The sequence below is a fragment of the Neofelis nebulosa genome, chromosome 8 (genome assembly GCF_028018385.1).
Source record: "Neofelis nebulosa isolate mNeoNeb1 chromosome 8, mNeoNeb1.pri, whole genome shotgun sequence".
Classification (NCBI taxonomy): domain Eukaryota; kingdom Metazoa; phylum Chordata; class Mammalia; order Carnivora; family Felidae; genus Neofelis; species Neofelis nebulosa.
In genome coordinates this window covers 111,792,580-111,804,769 of record NC_080789.1, presented here as the reverse complement: position 1 = coordinate 111,804,769, position 12,190 = coordinate 111,792,580, and the positions used below count along the sequence as shown (strand labels likewise).

General features: G+C 35.4%; 1 protein-coding gene across 22 annotated transcripts in view; it reads right to left on the bottom strand.

Moving 5' to 3' along the window:
* PARD3 (par-3 family cell polarity regulator) overlaps positions 1-12,190 on the bottom strand; it is a 668,338-nt gene that overhangs the window by 259,966 nt on the left and 396,182 nt on the right. For 15 of the 22 annotated variants that reach the window (XM_058681495.1, XM_058681510.1, XM_058681501.1 and 12 more), the window contains 5 exons: positions 11,898-12,023; positions 10,405-10,790; positions 5,454-5,593; positions 2,724-2,852; positions 304-342 (listed from right to left, as the gene is read on the bottom strand). In XM_058681495.1, the coding sequence (XP_058537478.1) occupies positions 304-342; positions 2,724-2,852; positions 5,454-5,593; positions 10,405-10,790; positions 11,898-12,023 (820 nt within the window). The remainder of the gene's footprint in view (positions 1-303; positions 343-2,723; positions 2,853-5,453; positions 5,594-10,404; positions 10,791-11,897; positions 12,024-12,190) is intronic. The other 7 variants (XM_058681499.1, XM_058681500.1, XM_058681502.1 and 4 more) reach the window with 1 other exon arrangement.

The following is a 12,190-nucleotide window of genomic DNA, read 5'->3' as shown; positions in this document are numbered from 1 at the left end:
TGTCAAACTACCACACTTACCAAATTTTGGTCCCTCTTATTGTGAAGGTGAACAGCAAACTATTCTAATGTCTCTCTCTGTTCTAACCCTGTTTACCCAAAGGAAATCATGAAACATTATCCATCTAGGGTATTAACAATAAGTCACCTTAAGATGAGACCAGTTGGGAATTTAATGAACCTATGTAGTATCTATTGTGAGTGAGGAAGAGGGAGGACAAGTAACTTCATATTTAATTAGTCAGAAGTTAGTTCCATTTATCTCTTCAACATCTCTGCATCCTGCAAAAGACAAAGCTCTTACCGTTTCTTTTGGAATCTGCATCTGGCTTGGCTCTGCATTCTAGAAGAATTGAAGAAAAATATAAATACAGACTGACCGAAGCCATCTTCAACATACAGGGACACAAAGCTTGACTCTACAGGAAATTTTGCTGGTTCTTAAATTCCACAAAATATAAGGCGGGTGATTATATTATGGCTGATGTATTACTGTCTTCCAAACTTTCACTGATGTGATTATATTATCTTATATGTATGTGTGTGTGTATGTGTGTGTGTGTGTGTGCATATGATACAGTTATATTATCTTGTGTGTGTGTGCGTGTGTGTTAAGACATTTTCCTAGATGTAAATTCTGACTCCCTCACTCACAGTATATCATGAATTTATTATTTGGAAGAAAACAAATCTCACCAGACTGCCTCTCTATTCGTGGCACTGTTCTAATTCTGTTTTTTGCATTTCCCAACTACGTCAAAGTTATGAGGTATGTTTTAATTTGATAGCTAGACCAGATAATAACAGTCTGAACCACAAGTATTATATGATAAATACTACACCGGTTATAAATGTGATGCTTTTCATATATTATAGAGTTGCTTTAATTGGATAGATATTTAAAAGGTTGATTTATTTAAAAAAAAAAAAAAAGGCACATATTGATAAAAGTATTTTGTTTTAGACACAGAATTTAAACACAGACACCCCAAACAGAGGAAAAGAGTTTTGTTAATTGGATTCAAAGATCATTTTAAATGCAATCCCCCACTTTAAGTTTTTCAGAATTATATTCTTTGAAATCTTAAAAAGCAGCTTCAACATGAATAATAGACTGACGGCCTACTGGCTCACTCCTTAATGAAAAGCTCACAAGCAATAAATTAAATAACCAAGAGAAAAAAAAAAATAAGCAGCAGAAGGGGAAAACAGAAGCCTGGAAGATCAAAATTGGACAAGAAGAACCTGAATAACCTTAAGCTGGCTGCCTGTTGGCACTAAGTCTGAGAAGGGCCCACTGAAGAGTGGTGTTTGGGCTTTGGCAATCTGATGATGCTAACTATTACACAGGCTAAGATGTACTGAGGAAGAATTAAAGCTTCAGCAAATCACAGCTAAAGCCTAGTATTTTTTTTAAAGTGCTCATTTACAATTTAATAGAGACATCTCCAGATTTAGGATCAGGTGGCATTTTAAGCACAAAATTGGATAACAGTGGGGGGAAAATGGAAAACTGAATTTAAATTCAGAAATAATGCATTCAACGTTTTAAAATAGAAATAAAGACATTTTTATAATTTTCAAAATCTACTTAAAACACAAGTGTTCGGTTTTCAGCCCTATCACAATCTGAAATTCCATGAAATCACAGTAAATTTGGGTAACCTGGGGATGTAGTATTCCTACACTGAAATATATCTGGCTTATGATAAAAAGAAAATTTTAATAACCACAACACATCCATACTTGAAATATTAGCATAAGAGACTTAAGGCTCTTATGCCATAAGAGACAGGGCAAATTTGGGAACTGGGCCGCCTTAAACCTTGACACTCCAGTAGATACAGATTAATTGTTACAGACAGCCTAAGAACTAACTGAAAGAGATGTCAAATGTTCTAATATGGCCCAACTCAAATCTGTTTTGAAATATTTAAAATACCACTTGTCCCAGAAATAAAACAATTTTCTTACCACATCAAAAGATAAAAGTGATTCCTCCAATTATGTTGTTTTTACACAATAAATGAAACCTGGCACTTTTTGCAGAAAAACATTCAAACTATGTCAGTTTAGTATACATATTTCATTCACACCAATACTATGTAAATACCTCTTGAATGTAGACATATTGATACACATATAAAAAATGAAATAAATAGCAAACAAATGCCTTTTTGTTTCTGTGTCATTCCAAATAAGGTCTATATTAGTAATTGATGGCCATGGGACTCAGTGCCACTCAGGACTCCTTACTTTCAACAACAATACTTTAAGGTACTCTTTTCATACAACAGTAAGCAAGAAGCTTTATTTGGTTTAGCTAAATGCATTATGAAATCTGAAATATGAAAATTTGTCATATGTAGTGGAGAAGATGGCACGTTTTCAACACCAGCCTTTGAAGTGACAGTTATGAAATAATCAACATCTCTGTATTCAATCAGTCCATCTGAAAGCGTTCAGTAATAAACATGTGCTGTCCTAGAAAATATCCATGTAATTTGATTTTTAAAGACCCCTACATTCAAAATTGTGAATATCTATTTCCGAAACTAGAAAGAATATAAGAAAAAAATGCTTATATTCAGTTAAGGCTGAAAGATATATAAAACATATACACTACTTAGAAAATGTCTTAGTAAACATGGGCCATCAGGTGGCTAGCCCAGATCCCTGGCTCATGTTCATCAGAAATCATTCATCTGCTCTAAATTTACACACCAGTTCCCTTGGGTGGAAGGCATCTTCTTGGCGAAAGACCAGAAGGCTCACGGTCCCTTCCATCTTGGTGCTTCTCAACAGGGAAACAACTTCCTCTTGGGATTTGCCTGCTAAATCAACTCCATTTACCTAAAACAAATAAAAAGTTTTCAGCTGCAATCCTATGCAAACGTAAGACAGAAGAAAAGACACACATCGTAGAACCAATCATGTCTACGATGGAGCACAATTCATTTCATGGTAAATTCTTCCATGATCTGCTAGCCACCAGGCTGTTGTGGTTAACAAAGAAATATAGACTAGGCATCTAGAAGTGAGCCAGGAAGCAGTAAATCTTTTAGTGCTCTTTAATAAACCAAAAGCCACAGCTACCAGAGCACTAACAAGTAACAAGCAATAAACAAACACTATATCCAAATTATCATGTTAACACAAAACTTACTGGCTTTGAACTGAGATATCTTGATGGCCTTGTGTATCATAGATTTTCTTATAAGAAAATAACAAGGTTATAGGGGATAGTAAAACCACACTAAAATTTTTTGGTATAACTTTCAATGAAATTTTACTGAAAACTATGAAGATAACTTTTTATCCCTAAAAGGCAAGCATTAAGGAAGAATGCAGAATGATAATAATATTTTTGAAGGGGTAGCAATAGTTTGAGGTAGCAATACCTCAATATTTTTCAATGGTTTAAGAGAATTCTACCAAAACAAAGAGATTTAAAATAGCCAATTCCTGAGGAATCTCATCATTTTGATCTTTAAGAAGTATAACATTATCAGATAGCACTATATACTTAAAAGAAATAAAAGTGAAAATTTCTTTTAAAAACTATTCAGTATTCACTTTAGACAAAAATAAAATTTTGTCAAAGGCAACAAAGTATATTATTTAAATTGTAATATCAAAATATCCTTGTAGTTAAAATATGTTTTGGAACCTTTCCCTCTCCACCAAACACAATCTACCACCACTCAATGTATACTAGTAAGTGAATGCGTGAAAGATTTAAGAATAATAGGTTTAAAGAAAGGAAAAATTTCCAGGTAATAAAAAAATTACTGATTTGATACTATTTTTTTTAAGATATGCGTTCCAATTTCCAGATGCTCAGAAAAACTGCTCAAAAGATTGTTGATATTGTATAGCTACAAGTACAAATCGTGGAAAGTTAGGCTTAAAATGTTTGAATATGCAGTTTCAAAGAAAGCTGACAGCTACAGAAAATAAAACCTAACTCTAAAGAAATACAGGTTGGAGGTTCTTCCCAATGTTCAAAAATAGAAATAGAAATACTGCCTTTGTGATGTGTTGAGAGTAAAGCAATTATGTGAGGAAAGAAAGCAAGCAAGAAAGCAAGAAAGCAAGCAGGAAAGCAAAGGAAGGGAAGGAAGGGAAGGGAAGGGAAGGGAAGGGAAGGGAAGGGAAGGGAAGGGAAGGGAAGGGAAGGAGGGAGGGAGGGAGGGAGGGAGGGAGGGAGGAAGGAAGGAAGGAAGGAAGGAAGGAAGGAAGGAAGGAAGGAAGGAAAGGAAGGAAGGAAGGAAGGAAGGAAGGAAGGAAGGAAGGAAGGAAGGAAGGAAGGAAGGAAGTGGGGCTGGTGCAGGACACACATTTTTGACACTCAGAGGCAAAGATGACTAGATTCAAGTCCTGTGTGAGCTTCCTACTACTTAAAAAAAAAGCTACAAATGCAAATTTGGACTAATACTACTCAGTTTACGCCCCAAGGACAAGTGGTCTTTTCTGGAAACAACACTCTAAATATAATTCATACTCAGACTTTTCCTTTTATTTAGATTGTATCAGTGCCCCTTTAAAAAATGGTGTCACATGAACAATACGACCAGGAAAGAAGTAAGATTTAAGAAATCTAGGCCCAAAATGTGGACATAGAAAAATCTGAAAGGCAATCCTTTGCTCAATTACTTTTCAAGAAACCTCAATCTGCAGAATTCAAAACTACATATGAAGTTATGAGTAAAGAAGAAAAGGTAATGCAATAAAAATGTCCTCTTAACATTAGTGTTTGAATACTAGTTAAAATTAGGAAACACAATATATGCTGCTAAGAATACAGACTATGTTCTTGGAAGAAAACACTAAGAAAAATGACTAGTAAGATTTTTTCAATCTTTCTTCCTTTTATTTCTATATATACAAATGATCACACACACAGAAATTTCTATGTATGCTTACGTATGTCTAAGATGGTCTCAAAGACCGATGAACCGAAACTCCTGAGGTACAGAAAAGGAAATTCTGAAAAACTATTTTCTTTCTGACATTTGATTTTTATGTCTCAATTCATTCTCCATGCTGCCATTTCAAAATTTCCTCTCATCAAGACACACTGTTTTCATTTATTACATTTGTCTGTGTTCTGATTACAAACTAGATATCATTTCTATATTACCAGACATAAATTTAAAGCCATCTAGAAATATAACCTAACAGACACTGTACTTACATAATGACAAATGTTATCTCATAAACCAAATGTCTGAGTAACTAAAAATTTATGAGCAAATTCAATGAAAAGATATTTCTCATCAAATAACATAGAAAAAAGTAGAAGTAAAGCAGAAATTCACTGTTTTATGATGTGTACTTCTGTTAAAATATATAATTTATTTTCATATTTATGAAAATGTGACAAATGAACTGACCCTTAAAAATGGAACTTTTTAACACTCACAGCACTTTTGACTTTTAGAAGTCACTCACCTCTATAAGTCTATCTCCTGCCTTGAGTCTGCCGTCCTGGATGGCGGCCCCCCTGGGGAGGATGTTTTTCACATAAATTGGAGCTGAGCCACCTATTGTTACATCTCGGGAAGTGATGCTGAATCCCAAACCTTCTGTACCTAAACATATAACAACAACAAAAGAAGTAAATAAAATGAGATACCTTGAATTTCACAGGTGTATGGCACATAAAGGATTTGTTATTTTCTACCTAAACTTGACATTTTGTAGTGTTCACAGGGGCCTACATTGCTTTTAATACCATAAAGATTTTAATAGCTTTTTCAAAGTAGACTAAATTATGGAAGCTTTAAATGGTTGATACTTCAAAATTCTTTAATCTAAGAAGAAATGTGAATCTAGTCCAAGACAAATGAAAGGTAATATACAAATACTACAGCTAAACGTTTTAAACTGGCCTGAATGTTTCGTGTGAAATAAATTTAACTCTCCATGTGGGAAAAAATTCTGACACAATCCAAGTACCCCCAAAATCAATCATTATTGTGCAATACTGGTATCCAGATTTAAAGGGTAGGAGATGAAGCAAGGAAAGAGAAAATGATCAGGAGATGGAAAAGAAATAGGGAAAAGAGAAGTTTTACTAGATACAGATATCAGAACCTCCCAAAACTGTAATTACAACAATTTACTGACAGGACCTAGATTTGTTCACCTAAATCTCACCCTACATACTCTCGATCAATTAATCAGTAAAATTTTTAAAATAAAATACAAAGGCAAATTATCCAGTGAAGACCCCATCTCTGATCATAGCTAGCAAGTCTACGGATCATCATATTATGTTTAAAAGTACTGAGGGGTGCCTGATGGCTCAGTCAGTTGCGTGTCTGACTTCGGCTCAGGTCATGCTCTCACGGCTCTTGAGTTCGAGCTCTGCACTGGGCTCTGTGCTTACAGTTCAGAGCCTGGAGACTGCTTCAGATTCTGTGTCTCTCTTTCTGCCCCGCCCCAGCTCATGCTTTGTCTCTCTCAAAAATAAATGAACATTAAAAAAATAAAATAAAATAAAAATAAAATAAAATAGTACTGAAATTAACAAGGCCTTTATAAATTGCTGCAACATTCTGTAGAGTTTAAATTCTGGGTTCCTCAAGCAGCTTTCTTGATAGGCACTCATAAGGGCAATGCAGTGCAGAAAAAGGGTTATAGTTACTAGAATCAACAGAAAACAAGCCAAAATGAGCCAAGAAAAAAATGTAAAGACTACAACAAATTTCTAATGAATCACACAATTTTTATAACACTTCTAATAATGATTAATTTCTACCTGAGCTTATTAAATGTTTTATTAATGTTTATTCATTTTTTTGAGAGCAAGTGAGCAAGCGAGTTGGGGAGGAGCAGAGAGGGAGGGAGACACAGAATCCAAAGCAGGCTCCAGGCTCTGAGCTGTCAGCACAGAGCCTGATGTGGGACTCGAACTCATTAACCGCAAGATCATGACCTGAGCCGAAGTCAGACACTTAACCGACTAAGCCACCCAGGTGCCCCTTTAATTTTTTTTTTAATGTTTATTCATTTTTTTGTTTGAGAGATAGAGAGCAAACAGGGGAGGGGCAGAGAGAGAGGGAGACATAGAATCCAAAGCAGGCTCCAGGCTCCAAGCTCCAAGCTGTTAGCACAGAGCCTGATGAAGGGCTCGAACCAACAAACCGTGAGATCATGACCTGAGCCAAAGTCAGATGCGTAACCGAGCCACCCAGGCACCAAAACCAGAACTTTTTAAAGTTAGTCTGGGAGCACCCGGGTGGCTTAGTCAGTTAAGTGCCCAACTCTTGATTTTAGCTCAGGTCATGATCTCATGATTCCTGAGATGGAGCCTCACGTTGGGCTTTTCCCTGACAGTGTGGATCCTGCTTGGAATTGTCTCTCTCTCCCTGCCCCTTTCCTACTTGCACTTGCTGGCACACAGTCTCTCTCTGTCTCAAAATAAATAAGGAAATATATTAAAACATTAAAAAATAAAAAGTTACTTTTTAGGATATTGGTTTCCATTTCAGTCAAAATGGTACTAGGAGAAATACTGCTCATGTGGGAAGAATAAAGAGCTACATAAAGGTGAATAATCTGCAGAAGAATACACTAACTTGGTGCAACACTCAATACGGAACCATAAGCAAGAGTATAAATCTGTAAGTAAATGATTTGAGTTAGTAACTGTGAATGAAAACGTGGCTTAAAGAAGAAACAAAGCTGAAATGAAGGGAAAAAATTACATTCTGTTTTATACCTGTAACAAAACCTACCCTACATGTTTTCAAGTTCTTATAAAACATTCATTTACATCAAGTCTGAAGTCGCTTTAACAATGTGCCTGGACTGTTAATTTTTGAGTCTTACGTGCTGAAGACTTGAATGGCATCTTGTCTATATGAAATTTTCCTAATTATTCTTCTGGGATGTTTCCATATGTCTCTGGCTTTCATGAAACTCTAATGACTTGCAATAACATTTATTAAGAAAGAATTCTAAGTTATTCTCCTTTTGCAATATTAATTTGTATGAAATACAAAGACTGACTGTTACATGAACCTCAATACTATTAAAATATCAGCAATAACCCCTAAATCTGTAAGCTAAAAGTCCAGGCAATGACCTTTAAAAGAAAGATAAATAGATATCAATTTTCATTTAGCAAAGCCAACAAAACATTTTGCACTGACTGAAACAGATTACTGACCTTCTCCTCTGACTTTATTAAAAAGCTAATTTCTACAAAAGAGCAGGGTACTTGAGAATGGCAAAATGGCAATAAATATTAAGAAATCATAATTACGGAAGCAAGTACATAAAGGGCTATCCTATTTTGTCATGTTATATGACAGGGTTCCTAAATTATGCCAAAGAATCATTAAAATGAAGGCCTGTCTTTTTAGTAAATAGAATTGAACTCAGTTTATGAAGAACTGTCATTCAAAGCATGTCAGTTCACCTTGAACTGAGTTTAAAATTTAACACCGACACACCCTAAGTTTTTGATGGACTTCATCAAAAATGTTAAATGTAACAATCCTAATTGGTAAAAATCTTAGCAGCTGGCTACAATGAAAGCGTGTTCAATTCTCATACAATCATTATTTTTAAAATATGTATTCAGCACTAATGGAAGAGAATCCGCTTTCTTCGCTCTCATTTATCATAAACGTAATTTATTTTTCAAATAAAATTATTTCTAACTATTGACAGAATACACAGTTGGTTTCAGCCTTTTGTCATACATTCTCACAGTAAATTAAAATGAAGATAGAGCCATGAGGCTGTATATCATTTAGAATCCTCAAAGTCAGAAAAACATTTCAAAGAAAACCATTGTTTCCATTTTTCTAATCTTGATGATTGAGTGCAGTCTTTCTCCATTAGCTGTGTCAATGTAATCATATCTTTTTAAATGCTATTAAAATAAAACTGTTAATTTTTGTGTTCAAAGGAATGCTTTTTTTAGTGGCAAATAAAATTTAACTTTTTCTAAAAGTTCATATTGTTTCATAAGTTGTTAATATACAATTGTGTGAAAAACCATAATTAACTAAACGAATATGCCTGTCAGTGTACAAGGGCAATGGTATTTATAAACTGATATCTTTATGACAAGAGCCAAGTAAAATATTTTCCCTTTGTTGAGAGATCCCAGGCAGAATTTTATCTTTTATACAATTCCATTTGTGTTTCTTAACCTGTTTTTGCTTAAAAAACAGGGCCTGTCATTTGAGTAGAGGAAAAGTAAGACAGGATCTGATATTTATCTCATTCAGGAATTAACAAAGCTAAACGGGGTTTATGCTGATATAATTCTGCATTTGTAAGAGGTTTCAAAGTGGAGTAAAGCTGTCAATTCCTGATCATGTCAACCAGGTATCTGGAGCTTAAAAGTCAGTAACCAGAAATAAGGAGTTTGTGGTTCACATAAAGTTCAATGAAAGAATATGATTAGAAAGGAAACAGGAATCTCAGAGTTTACAACCTTGTAAACCCTGCTCCAAATGGAAAGAAGAATGGTCTAAATGTCAGGATATGGAAAATGTTCTAGTAAGAATCTGCTGCCAACAGCCATGTGACTTAAGGAAATCACTCAATATCTCTTGGATTCATTTCCATACGACTGTAGGAGTTGGTTGAGCTCACAAAAAGAGAAATATTCTTTATGACATCATTTTGAAAGACATGATTTAAAAATACATCAAAATGTCCAGCTAAAACGAATGATTAACAGCAAAAGTGTACCTTGGTGCCTCGAGGGGACAGTGTTTGGAAATCAGAAAATCAAGCCTACTAGTCAGCTCTGAGTGTTTGAGAAGAACAAAATGGAAAAGCATGCTTCCTATATAAAAAGATGCATAGACTATGGAATGGATACTTAAATAGATGTAAGATGTATGTAATAAAGAGTTGGCAAGGCTCATTAAAATTTCCCTTGTCACCCTAAGAAAGGGAAGTAGTTAAATATTCTGGAAGAGTAGGAGACAAGGAGCCAATGGAACTACCTGCTTGGTGAACCTACTTTCTACCACGAACCGCTACAGCTCCAAACCAATCAATCACTTGCCCTTGCCAAAATGATCGGGTTGAAATGGAGGAGCTCTAAAGTCTTCTTTGAGAGCTGTATCTGAATATCGAGGGGGGTCATCTAAACAGTCAATTCCTCAGTATTGTTTTGGGTTTAATAGTAATATCCTGAAAGCAATTTCCTCTGTTACCAAAAAGTTTTACTGCTACCTTCTTCACACAAGCTTACTTTTAAGACTTTATTCTCTGAACTTTGTATGTTTATTCTGAAATAGCAAAATGAACCTGAACAGCACAAGAAATACAATTTTAAATATTTTTAAGTCATTATATCAGTTCTTTCACAGAATAATGGGTTGATTTTTAAAATAAATTCCATAAAACAAAACAAGGAGGTTCATACCTTTCTTCAGCTGGATGTTAAGCCTCTTGCCTATTTTTTTGGTGTTGTAACCACTGCTTACATTGGTACTAAATACATTGTGGGTTGCCGGAGCTGGAGCTGAGGGCGGTTTTCCGGAGGGGTGTGTGCTCTGAGGTAGTAGTCTGGGATGAGGGTCTATCTGCTCGGGCGGGTGGTTCAGTCGGGGTGCTCTCTGCAGGGCCTGAAGGCCTGCATTGTTCGCACTCCTGTTCTCGATATACTGGCTGTCCGGACTAAAGCGGCTTGAATAGTAATTGTTCTTCTCACTTTGGGATAGTTGTTCATACTGCTCTTTATTTGCTGCAGGAACCACATGGAACCAAATGATGGGGGTACGCATGGCTTGGCGAAACATATGTTGTGCTCTGGGTTTGAGAAAGAATGGAAAATTAGCAAAAGGAGACTGGCAGACAAGGAGATATTATGAGCTTAATTAAGTACACTAATTAAGCAACAAGAACTGATAGACTTCGTTGAAACTGAAAAACAAAATTCTAATATCCCATTTATCAATCAAGTTTGTAAGCTCTGATAAAAGAAGAGCTGTTTCTCCAAATATAAATTTCTCATTCTCAAACTAAAAATGACACAACTGTCTACAACTGCAGATAAAGTACTATAATCTCAATCACAACTCATTAAATAAAAATTTTAAGCACAACAGAGGTGTTATGCTTGCGATAGGAATAGAAATTAAATACAATGTTGTCTCTACGATGTTATCCAATACATTTAAAAAATAAATCACAGGGGATGACTTGAGTTTTTGAAGAAATGAATATACTTATAAATATACTTAGAAAACTATAGAGAGCAACTATCCATTATCAGCAAAATTAATTCAAGTCTGTGTATGCAAAGATCTCAAGAACACCGATGTGACTCAAAATATGAAAAGTTTTGGTCCCAGTGCAGTTCTGTCACCAACCTGAGAAACTGCTCCAACTCTCACTGGTTCCCGACTCAGAACATACACCACATCCTTATGATTTCTGCTCACTCCTGCCTTGTTTTTTATAAGAACTGGACAACTGTCATCTTTTTAATTGAACAAGGACTTGAATCAGGATAAAGAAAATCTGAGTGGACCACACTGTGCTCACAGGAGCTCTCTCCGCTTATCCATACGCAGAGTCATGATGTGCAACAAAGTTGGAAATGTGAGTTAAAGGATAATAAAAACTAGCACACTGGCAAATTTTCCAAAAGGTGAGGAAGTAGCAAAATTGTGAATTCAAAATTGGACCCACATTATTTTAAGAAGCACTCTATCAGTCAGAGGGCATTTTGAAATATAGTCTAATAGTAGGAATTACCTGGAGTTTGATTAAATTTTTAAAAGCTAGATAACGGCAGAAAATACTTCTCTCCAGGATAAGGACAGAGGCACAGACGTGGCTAGACGCGTTTCAATGCGCTACACTGTCTCATGCCGAAAGCACGAAAGAACAGAACAGCCGGCATACACTTACTGTTCAAATCTTCTATTTCGAAGGTCGCCATCATTAATCCTGACAATGCAATCATTCTCATGAAAAAGGTTTTCTTGTTCAGCTTTACCACCTTTCTCCAATCGTTTTACTAATAACCCCAGGGTTCTGGAACATTAAGAATGCAAATCATTACACATGTAATATTTCTACCATGCACAATGCCCTACTGCTTTAATGCTGGTACTATATTTACAAAGACTTCCTGATAAAGGAGTGCATTAAATCGTTATTAATACATTTGAAAATAACACCAACACAAAAAGCACAACGGT